The sequence below is a fragment of the Lingula anatina genome, chromosome 1, assembly GCF_051362555.1.
Source record: "Lingula anatina isolate TDL-2025a chromosome 1, LinAna3.0, whole genome shotgun sequence".
In the NCBI taxonomy this organism is placed as follows: Eukaryota; Metazoa; Brachiopoda; class Lingulata; order Lingulida; family Lingulidae; genus Lingula; species Lingula anatina.
The window spans coordinates 1,382,694-1,401,461 of record NC_141767.1 but is presented as its reverse complement, the minus strand read 5'-3'; the positions used below and the strand labels follow the sequence as shown (position 1 = coordinate 1,401,461).

The 18,768-nt window shown below is 37.9% G+C and overlaps 2 protein-coding genes across 2 annotated transcripts; both read right to left on the bottom strand.

Moving 5' to 3' along the window:
• Window positions 1-1,971: 1,971 nt before the first annotated feature.
• Window positions 1,972-7,122, bottom strand: LOC106153503 (uncharacterized). The gene is made up of 9 exons (XM_013527470.2): window positions 7,016-7,122; window positions 6,428-6,597; window positions 6,165-6,176; window positions 5,704-5,925; window positions 5,042-5,083; window positions 2,961-3,424; window positions 2,699-2,798; window positions 2,362-2,465; window positions 1,972-2,191 (listed from the first exon to the last, which is right to left on the bottom strand). The coding sequence occupies exons 2-9, from the start codon at window positions 6,585-6,587 to the stop codon at window positions 2,114-2,116; spliced, it is 1,182 nt and encodes a 393-aa protein (XP_013382924.2). The 5' UTR covers window positions 6,588-6,597; window positions 7,016-7,122; the 3' UTR covers window positions 1,972-2,113.
• Window positions 7,123-12,795: 5,673 nt separating this feature from the next.
• LOC106153502 (uncharacterized) lies at window positions 12,796-16,943 on the bottom strand. The gene is made up of 9 exons (XM_087001003.1): window positions 16,837-16,943; window positions 16,199-16,368; window positions 15,850-15,861; window positions 15,359-15,580; window positions 14,664-14,720; window positions 13,843-14,300; window positions 13,608-13,707; window positions 13,239-13,342; window positions 12,796-13,021 (listed from the first exon to the last, which is right to left on the bottom strand). The coding sequence occupies exons 2-9, from the start codon at window positions 16,356-16,358 to the stop codon at window positions 12,947-12,949; spliced, it is 1,188 nt and encodes a 395-aa protein (XP_086857129.1). The 5' UTR covers window positions 16,359-16,368; window positions 16,837-16,943; the 3' UTR covers window positions 12,796-12,946.
• Between the last annotated feature and the right edge of the window lie 1,825 nt (window positions 16,944-18,768).

Below are 18,768 nucleotides of genomic sequence, written 5' to 3'. Positions count from 1 at the left end.
ATACGATTTTTTTTTTATTTTAAGCCAAATCAAGATTGGCAAAAATTTGCTAAATCGTGAACATTGAAATGATAGGCGATAAAAGCCAAAGGCAACATTGTTTGAGGAAAGGACTGAACTTGTAATGTGCCGTGAATTCGACCGATTCTTTGGTATTTGCCGGTGGCCAGGTGCCCGCTACAACCACTCATAATTAAATCGTGCAGGCTTCGTATCTCGAAAGGTTCGCTATGTTGCGCACGTGCGCAAGCGTCTCGATTCCATGGCCCCGTATCTCGAAAAAGAATCGGTTATGGAATCGAGACACTTGCGCACGTGCGCAACATAGCGAACCTTTCGAGATACGGAGCCCTGGTCAACGGGAGGCTTGAGATCACAACAACGTGATAGGCTATAGAATAATTTTTATCTTTTTGTCTTGATTTTATTTTTTCTTTTATTCATTTTTTTCTTACAGAATCAACGTTCAAATAAAAGCGTATGCTTAAGACCACATACATGTACGGGGGTGTGGGGAGCGGACTTCAAGTTGCTGATCAAAAAGTAAATAACAGCAATTAACATCTTGGGTTGTAAAACTTATGTATGGTAGTAGAAGTTGGTTATCTATGGCTGAAGTCTAAAACCGAGATGCAATATTCAAGTGAATTTAAGTGTACACTTGACTAAAGGGAGGACTGCAGGTTGGAGATTTTATCTTAAATTAAAGGTCTTTGCTTTTTTATCCCTGTTGCATTCATTTAATGTATCTTCAAAACATCTAATAATGCTCGAAACACAGCTCCAAATTCGTCGTGTGATGTAATATTGGGATTTCTGGGGCAAAACATCATTTTTGGTTTCCTGATTTTCTCAGGCACCTGGACAGCTATAAACATGCGTTTAATGGTATTATAACACTTGAACAAAGTACTACAAAAGGGGTTCAGGGATTTTTCTCTTAAGACTTACTGTTGATTTTATCCATTTTTAGCCCTATTTGGGTACAGTCCCCTCCCTTACAGAGGTTGTCAGGGCCCTCTAGTCACCTGTTAAACGATTTATAGACCGCCTTTTATTAAGAATAATAATTAGGGCTTAAAGTGATAGTCAAAGTAAATTTGTGTTAGCTAGTAAGTTAACGAGCGGACAGGGGACTACCCAGTAAGATACTGGCATCATCTGTTTTGGTTCTAAAGATGGCTTTCACAGATATCTTGTTTGTATGGGTTGATTTTTGGGTTCGCGTATTGATTACTAATCTACCATACACAAGTATATCTTTTTTATCAGCGGCAAACTCCACAGCCCTAGCAGTTATTTGACCGCGAGGAATAGCCTTGTTGTACCCTTTCCCTTTGGGAATGGTATTTAAAACCACCACTAGAGGGACGCCTAGGCTGCGGGCTCGGGATTGGTCAGCCAGCTCACGTGGCGCATTCAAAATAATTGGCAGTTAGAGCCTGGCAGCCGTTAGAGCTGGACAGCGTGTAAGGGCGCTCGAGCCCATTTTGCTTCAATTAAAAGCGGCTTAAGCATAAGCGTAGAAGATTTTCCCACCCTCCCGTCCCTCATATGGGCGGAAGGCGCCTCTTACATTGGCATTACACATTTTGCGTACATGATGTTCACTTAGTTTTTTTTAACATTTACGCTTAGTAAATGGGAATTTTGAACAGCTGCAATTAGTAATATTGCTACCTGTATCTAAGGGTTGCAACTCATTAACATACGGGTTGATGTACTTTGTTGAAGTAGTTAACGTTTACTGTAGTTATGTAATTTTATGTAAACTTTTATGTAGTTTAATAAACTTTTAAGCCCGATAGTGGTTCTGGTTTTAATTGTCACATTATCGTATACATGACCTCGGGTATGCTGAGAAAGTATGAGGAGAGAAACATTAAGAGACAAGAAATAACAGAAATACATAACGCACGAGAGAGAGAGAGAGAGACTAGAAGCAAACACAATTAAAGTACAATTGTTGGGTTGAGTTGAAATTTAGGATTTATTAAGACATTTAAAATTGAATCATCTTACAGGAAATTTGTCTCGGATCAAATTTGAAACAATAACGTAGCTAAAGCAACTGTTGAAGGCTTCATCAGAACGCCGTCTTGCCATGGTGCACCTATGGACAGAAGTCAGCCGCTACACACTCACTTTTCATTTCGGCTGTGGTCATTGCCTGGTCACCCCAGATATGAATCTGAAGAATACAAACTCAGAGTTCACATTCCAACATTTTTCCAACACGTTTATGTTTGAAAGTTCAGCAATAAAAGGATTATCAAAAAGGAAACATTAGAAGCTTTTAGCCAAATATATAAGAGAGAGAGAGAGAGAGAGAGAGTGAGAGAGAGAGAGAGAGAGACGTACTGCAGCCAGAGCTCCATCCAGAGCACGTGGTGGCGCTGTATCAGGGTAACCATAGCAACTGTATCCGAAGAATAGAGGATTTTGGTTGATTTTTCTCGGTGGTCCTGTAAAATAGATTTCGCTTTAAATTTCTATGCTCTTGTTAATAATAACAGAAAGGAGAATAAACACAAGTCTTGTACAATGTAATGATATCCTGTGAAGAAAGTTGTTTTTCAAACCTTGAAAAGAGGCACAACTGACCAGACAAAAATAATTGCAATGATAAAAAATTAGTTATATAAACAATGTCTAAATGTGATACGAAACAGTCTGATAAAATAGAAAAAGAGCAAACCAGAGGCTATTCCATTTATGGAAGTATTATCATCCAACCATAAAAGCATCTGGTTGGTAGCACGTGTGTAGGAAAATCCGGCAAAGTAACAACCACTTGGCTGAAATAACAAAAGATATTTTTTTTCATAAAAAATTATGTTAACCCCAATTTGACTATCTATGTGTTTAGATGTAATTTGATTTGATAGAAAATGTTGCAATGTTTTAAAAACTTTTAAAAGATGACAGGATATTCCTCAGAAGTAGTTTTACAGGCTTACCCGCAGTACTGGTAAAGGCAGAGAAATTTTATCCTCGGGGCCACCTTCTGTGCGGATCATAGCCTCGAGCGTGTTGCCGCCTCTGAGCGTGAGCTCCACGGAGGCGGTGAAATTACAGTCAGCATTAGTAATCAGGGCAGCGTCTGCTGGAGAACCTGGGTCCACGCAGAACCCCAGGGTGAACGTGAACCCGGGCAAGTATGAACTCCAGTCAGCGTTCTGGAAGAATGGGATCTCGATGTGGGAGTGGGAGTTCTGGGCGGTGTTGTGGTCGGGGACTTGCTGTCCGTCGAATTCAATGACTGGTACCGTATTCGGCACATCGTTCGTTCGGAAGCCCCTATGCACGTGACCACCTGCGAAGGTGTACACCCCCGTGGCAACGCGGTCAACTGCACCGGTGGGAAAGTCTCTGTCCTCTAGCAGGGTTGGCAAATGAGGGGTCCACACCAGAGGCCAAAATGCTGGGAAACAGGTGAATGGAATATGAGCGGTTTGATTTATACCTGTATATACAATAACTCTAAACTAACTAAATCGGTTTTTAAAGTACGAAATCATCACGGGATTTGGCGTTAGATTCCACACAGCTATTAAGTACAAAAGAGTTGCTATATGCGCCAAAACCTGTGGGTTTCAGATCTCACGTAATGAAATGCAGCCTAAAAGTAAAAGAGACAAAAATAGGGGAGACCGGGGCTAGTTGGCCCAGTTAGACACTTTTGGACTTGTAGAGCCAACTAGGAGTGGGTTAGAGTAACAAAACCGGTTTCAAAGTAAGCACCATGAACTAAGCTACGTATGCAACGTCATTATTTTTCGAATATAATGCCAGGTAGCTCACAATTTGACAAAAAACGCAGTTGACGTCAAGGGGGCCAACTTGCCCCGCCATGGGGCAAGTTGGCCCCAGGGTCGGGGCAAGTTGGCCCCCATATACGAAAATGAAGTATATATCCCATGTAAACGCCTTGAAATACATTTTTATAAATTTTTAATTTTTTTAATTGATTTTTGAGTCTTTGGTGAATAAACAGTTCAAATGAGGCAGATTATTGAGGTTTCTGTACGTCACGTTGTTGGGGGGTGGGGGGTGGGGGGGGGGGGGGTATGTGTTGCAAGAACCAAAATATCTATCAATAAAATGTATTTTGTTTTAATTAAGAATAAATAAATAATGGTATAAAGAAGGTTTTTAATGAATGAAAACGAATAATAAATTTTCTTTTTAAAAGAAAGTAACAAATTCAGTTGTAAACCATAGAGTTTTTTCAATAATGGTCTCTAGCTAGGGAGGGGTGGAAAATCCCCTTGGGGCCACATATAACACTATAAATACAAAGGGAATCCCCTTACAATGAATTAAGGCAAAATAAATGTTTTTCTACGGAAAGTCCAATGGATTTGCTTTTTAATACTTACAATCAACAGAATATTTCTAATATAAATGTTCAAAAAGACACCAGTGAGAAAATTTAAAAAATCAATCAGACGGTAATAGACACCGGCATGCAAGCTTTGTCAATTTCACCAACTTGTTTATTTCAAACAGCGTTGCGCGCAAAGGTTTGTGGGTAATATGAGGGTCCAACTTGCCCCGAGTCAAGGGGGCCAACTAGCCCCGGGTGCACATTATTTATTTTAAAGGATGGTAGCCATTTATGGTGCTAGAATGAGCAACGATGATACATCTATGTGAAACTTGAAACAATGAGCTTCAGTTTGATGCCCTATACATATCTTATATTCGATCAAAAGCCTATGAAAATAGATTTTTAAATCTCTTAAACAAAATTACTTTTAGGTGCTAAAATTGTTTATTTCGACTCACAGCTTCAGTAAAACTTTTTAACATCCGACACTTCCTTAGCATTGTAGGCTACGGTCACTTTGCAAGAGTGTGTGGCCAATTTTTTTACCTCTTAGTTACTTTTTCATAAATTGACGGGGGGCCAACTTACCCCGGGGTCCAACTAGCCCCGGTCTCCCCTACTAATATAAAATGGTCAGTGATACACCAGTTTGAACAAATAAAGCTTACTCTCGTAGTTTTATTCTATATTTACTATGTAGATACTTACGAACATGTGGTACGGTGTGGGTAGGCCAGTCAGTAAAACCCTCTGAAAGATAAAACACTCACGTGATTTTCATCAATATTGCCTGTTTAATATATTACCAACGTCCCTCTTTCTTAACAGGAGTATATGTGGAAAGTATATATATGAATTTATTAATGGACCTATAGATATAATTTTTTTAAATCGCTTGCTCAACCCACTCCATTTCCCTTTACGTTGACATACAACTGTGTAACAACAAGTCTGTTTTAACACCGTGACAGGCATCGAATGTACATGTAAAACCGCTCTGCTCTGTAGGCAAGTACTCTTCGGTTCAGAGCCCGTTTCTAGAATCTGTCATTAGCTGGCAGTTGTCAAACCGGGGACTGTCTTCAACCAATCTGTGCGTTTCAAATTTGAAATGGAAATTAAGTAAAGAAAGCTTCGTAGCTCTAGTACAACCGGACAGTGAACGCACAGCCCACTGGAGAGTCAGTCTTTGGCTGAAGGAGCTGTGGGGGAGATGAGGAAGAGAAAGAGCAAGTGTGTGGAGCACTAGTGCCAACAATGTTTTCGCCTCGCTCTACACCATAAACATTTATAGAAAAGGCAATGGTGTGAGACATTTGCCTTGGATTAATCTTCGGTACATGTTTGTAACTACAAAGCACATTACTTACCACACGGGTAGGGATTCGGATCTGTACCATGAACACACGTCAAATCTTCCTGGTCCCACACGGTGCTGCTGCCGCCATGATTACTGTTGTTACAGCAGTGTAATACAAGCACCTGCCAAGTGTCACCCAGTGGAACACAGCGAATGTAGTGGATTGGGTCACCTTCAACAGCAAAGAAGCCGCCAAGGCCACTTCCAAGAGGCTTGCACTCCTTGCAGATTTCTGGAAAGTACAATAAGGGAATCGACAAATAATATCCCTATTCTTGAGAAAAGATGAAAGTGTAATATAATCAAATAATATTTCTTATCCTGCAAAAAGGATGTAAATCTATTCAAACTCACATTGTGGAAATGGTAATGTGTTGACATATAACAGGGTTAATATGCGTCTGTTTAACTATTGCACAGTGTCTACATGATAAACATGATATATTAACTCAAAAAAGAAAGACCACTTACCGTCTTTTTGTGCTGAAAGTAGAAAAGATGCCGCGATTAATATATATAAAACTTAGCTGGCAGACGATGAGTATATCACGTGACAGTAACCTAGATTAGCTTTTAAGGTTTCCTTACAGTCTTCTTTTCAATAAAACAAGAACAAATATGTTGCCATGACCTAATGATACTTCAGTGAAATATATCTGGTGAATATGAGACACAAGATAAATAAAAAGATTACAAAACGAATGACAGAACAAGCTGATATCATAATACCACACCTGGTGTCAGAGCATTGTAAGCCGCTGCTGGCGGGTTCACAGACCACCGGTAAGAATAGACTGAAGGGGCCGGGGCCGGTCCATACGGTGGGTCGATAGGTGGCACTGCCAAGACACAACCTAGAACGGCGACGGCAAGGATGATCTGGTAACTGACCATTTTCAGGCAACTGAAATGAAAAGCGGTTGTTTTAATTATAATTGGCAAATCCGACCTTGTATTGTTTATCCTTTATTTTTGACACAATGAACTCTCCTGGTCATTTTTTTTTTTTTTTTTTGTTAACCAACAGCAATAAATTTGTTTTTGATGAAGCTGCTTGTAATAAATCTTAAATAACTAGTGAGTTATATACTTTGCAAGGGAGAGGTGATTATACGGAGAATTCTTATATTAAAGACCCACTTCTCTATATCGCCGCTGTCCGTCGGACCATCTCTCTCCTGAGTTTAAGCAACACTGCTTTGGTCGAAAACTCAAACATACAGATGCTGAACTATCCGAGCTGATCACATTTTAAATCAAATATCTATAACACGAGCCATCGAAACTTCCAAGTCTAGAAGATGACAAAACAGTTGACCTACCTGGCTAAGTGACTGGAAGCCAAGACTACTCTCCTGAGAGCAAACTTCGTCCGCAGGCAACTACGCAGACTTTCTCTTCGACTTATATGGACATTGTACAGGGCGTTGAAACGTATAAATCACTTTTTTTATGATGAACGTTTGAAGTGGTATTTTGACTTGCATATTATTTCAAGGAAGATATTTGCAAATATATATTTCAAACATCCTCATTTATAAAAGTTTATGGAATATGATTATCTTTTACCTGTTATGCTAATCTGTATTGGACATTTTATGCTTTAATCATGTATCTCTTAACGACGAGTTTGCAATAAACAGTTGACATTAGTTGAAAGGGCACCATAATTTTTCATGAACTTGAAAACATCTTAGATGAAAATTGACAAAATGCCAAGAATGAGACATTAGATTTCATATCTTTAATCCACTAACACCTTTAAAATGCTTCAGTGGTAACCAATAATTACAGTTGATGTGTTTTCCACACGTGGTGAAAGATTCATGCAACATTTGTACATGGTGGTATATGAGTTCTGGTATATAAGTATGAATTGTTCACTTTTCAGTCTTCGCGTTAAATAAATCAGTATTATTTTATGCGGTGATAAAGCAGTAATTTTCCTCATTCAACAGCTCCAATATAACTATGTGTAACAGGGTATCTACAGGTATAGGGCACCTTTATGATGATCGAAGGTAACAAGCACATGTCATGGATAGAGGGTATACTGTGATATTACCTCTTTCCCTGAGAAAGGTGATTTAAATAGACATCAAAATCTTGGGAGTACAGTATGCAACATTTCAATCAGTCTAATTCCTTTACTCATCTCAGCCCCAAAAAATTGTCATTTCAACATGGCGGTAAGTAGATTTCTTCATGTAATTTGGCACGAATCTTTACCACTGATTTCCCTATTATTAGAACACTTCAATAAAATAAAATACTTGACTGGGAGAGCGATGTCTCCTTGGTTATCCACGATATACCATTGAGTATGACTGCATAATACATACAACCTGCCTGTCATGAATCATGTCCTAATGTATGCTGGCACTATTACAGCAATATGAATATGTTATGGAGATGTAATTGCACTTAAAAATAATCATGATTAAAGATGAGCAGGAGGACGCTTAGTAACATTATTCCGACAAACAACTTCATAAATACATGGGTACGAACAACCTGAAGAAGCACTTTATGTCATGGAATTAATTATTCACCAAATTTATGACGCCCTAAGACATAAGTTATGTCACCCTTTAAGTTAGTACTTCAGTTAGTACTTCAGGGGTTTTCCGTTGAAATATTCATCCCTGTCTGTTAAGTGCTTGGTCCATTTGATGTGGTTTTATAAATACACCGATTATGTAATCGGTGTATTTATAAAACCATTCATTCTTACTGACTACGCGTTTTAACGCGAGAAAAGGAAAACAGAAAAATAATAGTAATGAAAAAATTTAACCGGGTGCATCCGGTATTGTCAATGTTTTAATATGAAGGGTGTCTTTATCAATATTGGATAAATAAATAAAAAACAAGGCAGCAAAGCTGTCAAATGTACAGACAAAAAGCAGAAAATAATAATGCACAAAATAGGATATTAATTGTCAATTCTGATGCAATAATGCATTATGCTAAAATGCAAAGTCAACATCAAATTTTAATTATGCACAACAGGTAACACTGATGAAAAAAAAAGGCTTCAGGCACATGAGAGTTCAAGTTCACACTTATAAAATATCTGAATGAGAAAAATGAAATTATCACAAAAAATTACATTAATGCAATGAAATATGATAATCCAATAGTGCTGGTTTTTTATTTGAGCCGTATGTCAATCCTGCTTTTCCAACTCGGGCTGTATTTTAGTCCTGTGTTTCTTTCCTGTAAGTTTAGGAAGAGTAATATAAGTGACATGGTTTTTCTTTAATGGTCACTATGGCGCCCCAAAATCGGGGTTTCTTCAATTCTGATGCAATATTACATAATGGTTAACAGCATAATGGCCATCAATTTTTGATAAAGTATCATGGATATTCAGAAAATGTGACTAGCAAAGGTCTTCATAGCTCATGGAAGTTCAAAGTCACACCTTGAGAATGTCGATATATTTTCACAAAAAAAAAAACTGTATAACTTCCAGAAATCTTAACCAATAAGCTATATGTTAGTCCTATGCTACTTTTCTGAAAGTTTGAAAAGAGTAAGTGACATGGCTTTGCTTTTGCAGTGTCAAGAACAGGGTTTTCTTCAATTTTGATACAACATTTCATAATGCTGAACAGCATAATGACCATCAATTTTGAATAATAAAATAAAAGTGTCATGGATAATAAAAAAAAAATGTGACTAGCAAAAGTCTTCAGGGACATGGAAATTCAGAGTCAAACCCTGAGGATGACAAAATGTAAACAAGATATAACTGTACCGAATTGAGTTTATTTCCATTTTCAACACTTTTATTATCAAAAAAAAAAATAAATAAAATAAATAATAATAATAATAAATTGACTGTCATTTTTACATGATCAACTAAGAAAATTGTTTACATAGGAAAAATATCGATAGAACAATTTTATATGCCAAATTGCTCCATTGTGAGATTCTGAACATAGTGAATAATTGAATCTGACAAACTGCAATGATATGGGTTTATTTCCATTGTTGGCACTTTACTACACAATACACAATAACAAGTTTACCATCATTTTTATATAATCAACTGAAAATATTGTAAAGAGGCAGAAAATGTCAAAAGAACACTGCTACGCGGGGCCTATCTAATTAGCTCAATGATGCTAGTAAGTTAACATGCCTAAGAATGAAACCTGAGGTAAAAATACTTTAATACAAAAAAGGCATAATTTAATCAAAACTACATGTAAATCGATCAAGCTTATTTTCTAACTTGGTCTGTATATTTTAACATACAGACTTGACATTTAATATGGAATATTTTTTCTAAATCATCATTCATCAGTTTTTTTCCTATTTTGCAGACTGATAAATAAAAATAAGGATTAAAATCGTGTTTTAATAACTTTTGATAAAATGTTCCATGTCATTGCGACATCAGTTCTTTAATTGACTTCGCCAGTGAAGCAAACAAAAATGCATTGCCAATTTTAAGTCATACGACAACCATTGAAAAATATATTTTGGATCTCCATATCTTCCAAATTATCGTCTTTAAAAGACTTACACGACCCACAAAGGACCCTCATGACAGTGTCTAGTCACAGTAACAGTCGCTGCTATGCCTGACCTTATCTTCCTGCTACCAGAGCTTTCAAGAGGCAAGGCATTTCTTGCGATATTTTTTTAGAATTTAATCCGGAATAAAACTCCAGGCAACGGTTAAAACTTGTCCAATTTGGTTCAGTGTTGTTGTAGGACATGCAGGCCGTTGATTCGGCGACTATTGACCGAACCACATATTGTCAAAGTGGTTCAAATATGGCGATTTTGATGACCAAGGTAGCTGCTTATTCATTTGGTTCTGTAAGTTATCTGCTATAAAAAGTTCTCTGTGTGAACCAGCAATCTGATCGTGCAACTTAAAACTGTACCTAAGGTGCCCCCTATCAAATGATAGTCAAGTGGTTCCCAGATTATTCCTTTATTTGTTTTGGTTCAGGTTTTCATCGATGACTTCCATTGGTGTTTTGGCACCAATGTGGTATCAACTCCAAATATTGACGCTGTCAATGGTCCTAGTCACTTCAGAAGCGGCACACACCTTGTCGTAGGCCTCTTCAGGATGTCTGTAAACTCTTTTTTGACCAATATAGCGGTACAGGTGAAATCTGACCTCAATAAAGAAAACAACGCGATTTCAGTGTTCTGCCCAGAAACGGTCATGGTCCCCAATTCATTAGAGAAACAAACCACGCTGTTTTGCCGTTTACAGTGGCTTCCTCAGAGGTCGCCTAATATCCTAACCTGCTGAAACCATTTTGGTCTTCGCTTAGCGCCTTGAAATACGCGTTTTGGTGACAATTTGCCCCTCATTTAAAACGGACTAGGTGGTTTTGGTTTAATTGTAGCAGCATTTCCTGAAGGACTATGAGTCCTGAATCTTGGTGGTAAGATACCGATACATTGGACGTGTTGTCTGTGTGGGTACATAACCCTGGGCATTACTCTATGAAACTGTGCGGGCAGTTCCGTTTGGGGCAATAATCTGTCTGGCAATGTCTGTCTTTTTCGCGCCATTCTGGCACAGCTTAACGATTTTGATAAACAATGCTTAACTCATTTTATGCACTGCAAAACCGACCGCTTGCATGCAAAATTTCAAATTCTTCTATGCAATGGTTGCCGACATATGGATACATTTTTGACATAACCATGCCTCGCCAAAGCCAAGCTTTGGCCAGCCCAAAGGAGCACTACCCAATGAAATCACTGCATATTACACAATGCAGCAATGCATCAGACTTGGTAATCAGTTAATTGGTAGAGACACACCTGTCTTCACACTTCCCCAATCAGATATCTTATATGAGATTTGAGATTTTTCGATAAAAAACTCATTTTTACCTAGGTATACCTTTAAAACTGAAATATTCCATATTAAATGTCAAGTCTGTATTTAATATTAAAATAAGAGGCTGATCGTTTTACCTTGGAATTGTTATCAGTGTTGCATATATGCCAAAAAAAGGCAAAAAAAGCATAACCTTTCGAAAAAATGGTCCAATCAAGTTGATTTTCAAACTCCGCCTGTATTTTAGTAAGATGAATCACTCCTGTAGGTTTTAAGATAGAAGGCTTATTGATTTTCCTTGAAATGTGTTATCAGTGTTGTACATATGATGGAAAAAGTGAAAAAAAAACAGCATAACAATAAAAATGGCCCGATCATGCTGATTTTCTAACGTGGCCTGCATATTTTGAATTTTTATCTCTTCTGTAAGTTTCAAGCCAAAAGGTAAAATAGTTTTCCACTTATCGTGTTATCGAACTGAAAAAAGTGAAAAAACAGCCTATCTTGTAAGAAAAGGACTCGATCTTGTTGTTTTTCGAACTTGACCGGCGTATTATGAATATTCATCTGTTCTATAAGTTTCAAACCAAAAGGTAAAACGGTTTCCACTTATCGTGTTATCGGTAATAGTGCGCGGCGACGACAGACACATCTGTGTACATGTATGTACATAAAAACTGGTGGATACTTGCAAACCCTATCACTAGAGAATTTTATTTGACATTTTGTTTCACACCAATTATACAGGGCCAAGTCAACCTGCAAATATTCGAAAGAGTAATAGAAGTAAACATAAAGAAGAGAACAGGACCTTCTAGTCACCCGTTAACTCCCCAACTGTGTATCACCCGTCTTAATTATGAATATTCAATAGGTCTTAAAGTAATAGTCAAAGTAAATTTCTGTTTGCTAGTTAGTAAGACAGGGGACTATTAACAGGGGACTATCCAGAGAGGTATTGGCATCATCTGTTCTTGTTCTAAAGATGGCTTTCACAGATATCTTGTTTGTATGGGTTGATTTTTAGGTTCGCGTATTGATTAATAATCTACCATACTCAAGTGTTTTTTCTTTATCTGCGGCAAACTCCCCCGCCCAAGCAATTATTTTACAGCGGAGAATAGCCTTGTCTTGTCGCTTTATCATACATGACCCCAGGTATGCTGAGAAAGTATGAGGAGAGAAACATTATGAGAAATAACAGAAATACATAATGCACAAGAGAACGAGAGAGACAGAGAGAGAGACTAGGAGTAAACGCAATTAATAGACAATTGATGAGTTGAATTTTTGGATTTATTAAGACATTCAAAATTGAATCATCTTACAGCAAATTTGTCTTGGATCAAATTTGAAACAATAACGTAGCTAAAGCCACTGTTAAACTAACGAAGAGGCTTCATCTGGACGTCGTCAAGCCACGGTGCATCTAGCAGAATCCAGCCAATACACACTCAATGTTCATTTCGGCTGTATTCATTGCCCGGTCACCCCAGATATGAATCTGAAGAATACAAACTCAGAGTTCACGAGCAGAAAAAAATTACGAACATTTTGATTGCTGAACAATAGGGTATTTTTTTAATGATACCGCACAAAATTTATTTAATTTTACAGATAATATTTCACGTTATGAAAGTTCAGCAATTAAAGGATTATCAAAAAGGAAACATTGGAAACGTTTGGCAAAATATATATGAGAGAGAGAGAGAGAGACGTACTGCAGCCAGGGCTCCATCCAGAGCACGTGGTGGCGCTGTATCAGGGTAACCATAGCAACTGTATCCGAAGAATAGCGGATTTTGGTTGATTTTCCTCGGTGGTCCTGAAAATTATAATTTCATTTTAATTTCCCCGCTTGTTTAATGATAATAGAAAGAAGATGAAAAAAGTCTAGCACTTTCGAGAACACAATAAAATGATGCACTGGAAATGGATCACTCACCTGTAGAAGGCCGTTTCTCAAACCATGAAAAGACGCACAACGGATCAGACAGAAATAATAGCAGTGAAATTAAAAAATATATATTAACAAATACATCTGTATAAATTTGATGCAAACATTCTGGTTAGATAGAAAACGAACAAACCAGAGGCTGTTTCTGTGTCTGAAGTATTATCATCCAACCACAAAAGCATCTGGTTGGTAGCACGTGTGTAGGAAAATCCAGCGAAGTAACAACCACTTGGCTGAAATAACAAAAGAGACATTTTTTCATAAAAACGTTATGTTAACTCCATTATGAATGTTTGTTTGCGTGGATGGAATTTGAAAACTTAAAAAAGGTGACAGAATATTCCTCAGGAATAGTTTAACTTGCTTACCCGTGCTGGCAAAGGCAGATCAACAGTATTCTCTGGGAGATATTGTGTACGGATCATGGCTTCAAGCGTGTTACCACCTCTAAGCGTGAGCTCCACGGAGGCGGTGAAATTACAGTCAGCATTTGTGATGAGAGCAGCGTCTGGTGGAGAATCTGGGTCCACACAGAACCCAAGGGTGATTGTGAACCCGGGCAAGTACTGGCTCCAGTCAGCGTTCTGGAAAAAAGGGATCTCGATGTGGGAGTAAGAGTCCTCGGCTGTGTCGTGGTAAGGGACTTGTTGTCCGTCGAATTCAATGGCCGGTACCGTGTTCCCTATAGCGTTCGTTCGGAAGCCCCTCTGCACGTGACCACCAGCGAAGGTGTACACCCCCGTGTAAACGCGGGCGACTGGAGAGGGAAAGTCTCTGTCCTCAACCAGGGAGGGCAAATGAGGGGTCCACACCAGAGGCCAAAATGCTGGGAAACAGGTGAATGGAATATGAGCGATTTGATATAATAAATGAATGACACCGATGGTAAGATTAATATCGTTCTTGAAGGACAAAATGGCCATGTACTCATAGTGCAGTTGGAATACACCAATAGACTATTGGAATGCTCTTCGAAAGTTTGAGCATGAGAAAAACATTCGGACCGGGCGCAAGAATGGGCCTATATATTGGAAATGCACTCAGATTTTTTAGAACGGACTTCTAATATTCAGGAATAAACAAGGAATTTTCGTTCCGACGATATTCTAGCTATTCCCCTCTCTAGTGTGCCTGGGGTATAATAATAAGCGAAATGACGACAGGTCGTTTAACATATGCTTTAACTTACGGTTATGCACTGGCGGGGGAAAAGTGTGAGAACCCCATGAAGAGTCGTCAAAGCCCTCTGAAAAGTAAAACAGAAGATATTTGGAAGGCATACCAAATAAAGAAATATGAAAGTTACACAAACCCCCAAACTGAATTGTTATGAATCCTGGTTTATTACAAGAAAGATATACTCGTACTTGTAGAATTTACTTTTTGTCTCATCTACTTCAACCCAGTTTTAAAAGAAAAGGAAAATGAATGAATCAACAAAGAATAAATGATACAAACTAAATAAACAATAAAACAATAATGCGGTCGCATTCAGAGCTTTCCCTACATGATTTAATTGTTATACAGATCTAAATTATAGTTTATACTCCCCTTTCAAGGAAGCTTAATAAGGAAAAAGCTGGAGTGTGCATTTGTCCATTGTGTGTGACGACCCGATATGTCCGACAGGCCAGATATGTCCTACGACCAGTGAACAGGCCAGATATGTCCGACAAAAAAGAGCCAGATGTGTCCGACAGGCCAGATATGTCCGACAAAAAAGAGCCAGTTGTGTCCGACATATCTGGCCTGTCAGACACACCTGGCTCTTTTTAGTCGGACATTTCTGGCCTTCTCTGGTCGTAGGACATATCTGGCCTGTCGGACATATCGGGTCGTCACAATTGTGTCCTCGATAAATCATCAGTAAGGCATATTAATTACCGCACGGATAGGGATTGGGCCAATCTCCATGAACACAAGTTAAATCTTCCTGGTCCCACACCGTGCTACTGCCGCCATGATTGGTGTTATTACAGCAGTGTAATACGAGCACCTGCCAAGTGTCACCCAGTGGAACACAGCGAATGTAGTGGACTGGGTCACCCTCAATAGCAAAGAAGCCGCCAAGGCCACTACCAAGAGGTTTGCACTCCTTGCAGATTTCTGGAAAGTAAGACAAGGGTATCAACAAATTATATGCCTTATTCTTAACAAACGATGGAATTGTAAAATAATTTTAAAAAACGTATAATTGAGAAAAGGATGTAAATCTATTCAAACACTGATGAAACGATATTGTGTTAACATAACAGTAATCTGGAGCGTTTTGTTTCAGCACGGTTCAAAAATGTAACTGTGTTATTATTGGACTGTATGTGTCCATATGATACACATGATTTAAAAAATCAACACAAAAAGGAAGGTCCACTTACCGTCTTTTTGAGCTGAAAGTAGAAGAAGATGCCGTAATTAATATATATATAAGTTAGCTGGAAGACAAAGAGAATTTAATTGGAATTTTGCGCACTTTGGTTATTTCATAGAATGCATGAATACTGCTCAAATGTGCTGTGGTAGCCTAACAATCCTTAAGTAAATTATATTTTGAAGATATAAGAAATGAATAATATACAAAGAATAAGACAACAAAAAAGAAAGATAGAACATGCCGATACCAAAATATCAAACTTGGCGTCAAGGCAGCGTACCACCGGTAAGAATACACTGAAGGACGAGGTTTTACCGGTGTGTACGGTGGAAAATAATATAATGATATCATACCCTCTGTTAGAACGTAGTATGCGTCTCGCGGCCAGGTCACGGACCACCGGTATCGGTGCACTGAAGGGGCAGGTTTTCCGGGCGAATACGGTGGAAGCGGGGGCACGGCTAAGACACTGCCCAGAACGGCAACGGCAACGATGATCTGGTAACTGACCATATTGAGGCAACTGGAATGAAGAATGTTGGTTAAGGTCATGACGCTTGACGTTACTCTCAGATTTTGAGACAATGGAGACTCTTCTGTTCAGATCTTTCACTTAAACCAATAGCAATGAATGTGTTTTAATGAAACTCATTGGAATTAAACATGAACACGATTAAATTACTTTGCAAGGTTATGATTTAACACTGAATTCTTTTAATGTAGAACGGTGGTTTTGAAAAAGCTTTTGAAACTGTCATACATTTGCACCTCTCTTTATCGCCGCAGTTCTTCAGACGATCTCAGTCGTAGGTTTAAGCAACATTACTTTGGTCAAAAACTTAGGAAACATACTGTCTAGAAGATGCTGATCTATCCGAGCTGATCACATTTTATACCAAACATTTCACCCAGTATAACACAAGCAACTGGCAAGTACACCCTACCGAAAATTATTCTAAGTCTAGAAGATGACATAAAACAGTTGACCAACCTGGCTAAGTGACTGGAAGACAAGACTACTCTCCTGAGAGCAAACTTTGTCTGCAGGCAACGGCACAAACTTTCTCATCAACTTATATACATAGTGTACAGGGGCGTTGCAACGTATGAACATTTTTATAACATTTTTTATGATGAACGTTTAAAGTGGTATTTTGACTTGCATATTATTTCAAGAAAGATATTTGCAAATATGTTTTTTAAACATCCCCAATTATGAAAGTTTATGGAATATAATTATCTTTTACCTGTTTTGCTAAACTGTATTGGACATTTTATGCTTTAAACATGTTTCTCTTAACAACGAGTTTGTAATAAACAATTGATATCAGTTTTAAGGGCATCATAATATTGCATGGACCTGAAAACATCTTAGATGAAAATTGACAAAATTCCAACAATGAACCATTATTGCGTCATTAACGTAAGATTTCGTATTTTTAGCATTCACTGATACATTTCAAATGCTTCAGTGGTAACCAATAATTACAGTTCCTTCGATGACGTGACAAAAGATTTATGCAACATTTACAGATGTTTTTTTTTAGTTTTGATACATAAGTATGAATTGTTCACTTTTCAGTCTTTGCATCCAGTGAAACAGAACTATTTTACCCTTAGCAAAATATCAAACTTGCCGCAAACTATCTGGCAAATTCACTGCAAATTTGCTACAGATTTTCTGCAAATTTGCGAGAAATTCTTGCCAATATACAGCAAATTTGCTGCTAATTTGCTGTAAATTTGCAGCAAATTTGTTGCAAATTTGCAAGACCTTGAATACTTTCTTGCAAACTTACTGCAAACTTGCAAATTTGCTTCTAATTTGTCGTAAATTTGCCACAACATAAAGGATTTTCTTGCAAACCATCTGCAAACTCTAGTTGTAATTGCAAATTTGTTGCAAATCAGCAGCAAAACAAATTTTTCTTGGTTAATCCTGCAAACTAGTTACCGCAAACTTTTAGTTTGCAGCAAATTTGGTCGCAACATTGCTGCACTTTTCATTTTGCTAAGGGTGTGCAATCATATTAAAGCAGTAATTTTCCTCAGTCAACAGCTCCCATATAACAATGTGTACAGGGTATCTACAGGTATAGGGCACCTGCTGGAAGGTAACAAGCACGCCATGGATAGAGGATAAACTGTGATATTGCCTCTTTTCCTGAGAAAGGTGATTTAGATAGACATCGAAATATTGAGAATATGCTGGTAACTATTGGCTGCAGATAAATTATCACTTTGTGAATAGAGGTGGAAAAATCTAAGTCCCTTACAAATCTCTTCCCAAGAAAGCGTCATTTCAACATGACAGTGTTTGATTTATTCATGTAATCTGGCACGAATCTTTACCACTGATTTCCCTATTATTAGAACACTCCAATAAAATTAAATACTTGACTGTGTAGAGCGATGTCTCCTTGGTTATCCACGATACAACACTGAGTATGACTGCATAATACATACAACCTGCCTGTCGTGAATCATGTCCTAATGTATGCTGGCACTATTACTGCACTATGAATATGTTATGGAGATGTGATTGTACTTAAAAATAATCATGATTAAAGATGAGCATGAGGACGCTTAGTAAAATTATTCCGACAAACAACTACATAAATACATGGGTAAGAACAACATAAAGAAGCACTTTAAATAATCGCATTAATTATTCAACATATTTCTGATGCTGCCAGACATAAGTTGTCACCCTTCAAGTTACTCTGGGTAGCTCTTCAAGGGTTTTCCGTTGAAATATTCATCCCTGTCTGTTAAGTGCTTGGTCCATTTGATCGTGGCGTTATGTAATCGGTGTATTTATAAAACCATTTTTTCGGACTGTCTATGCGGTTTAATGTGAGAAAAGGAAGACAAAAATAAAAGTTATAAAAACATTTAAATCCGGACCTGGTGAACTACTGTT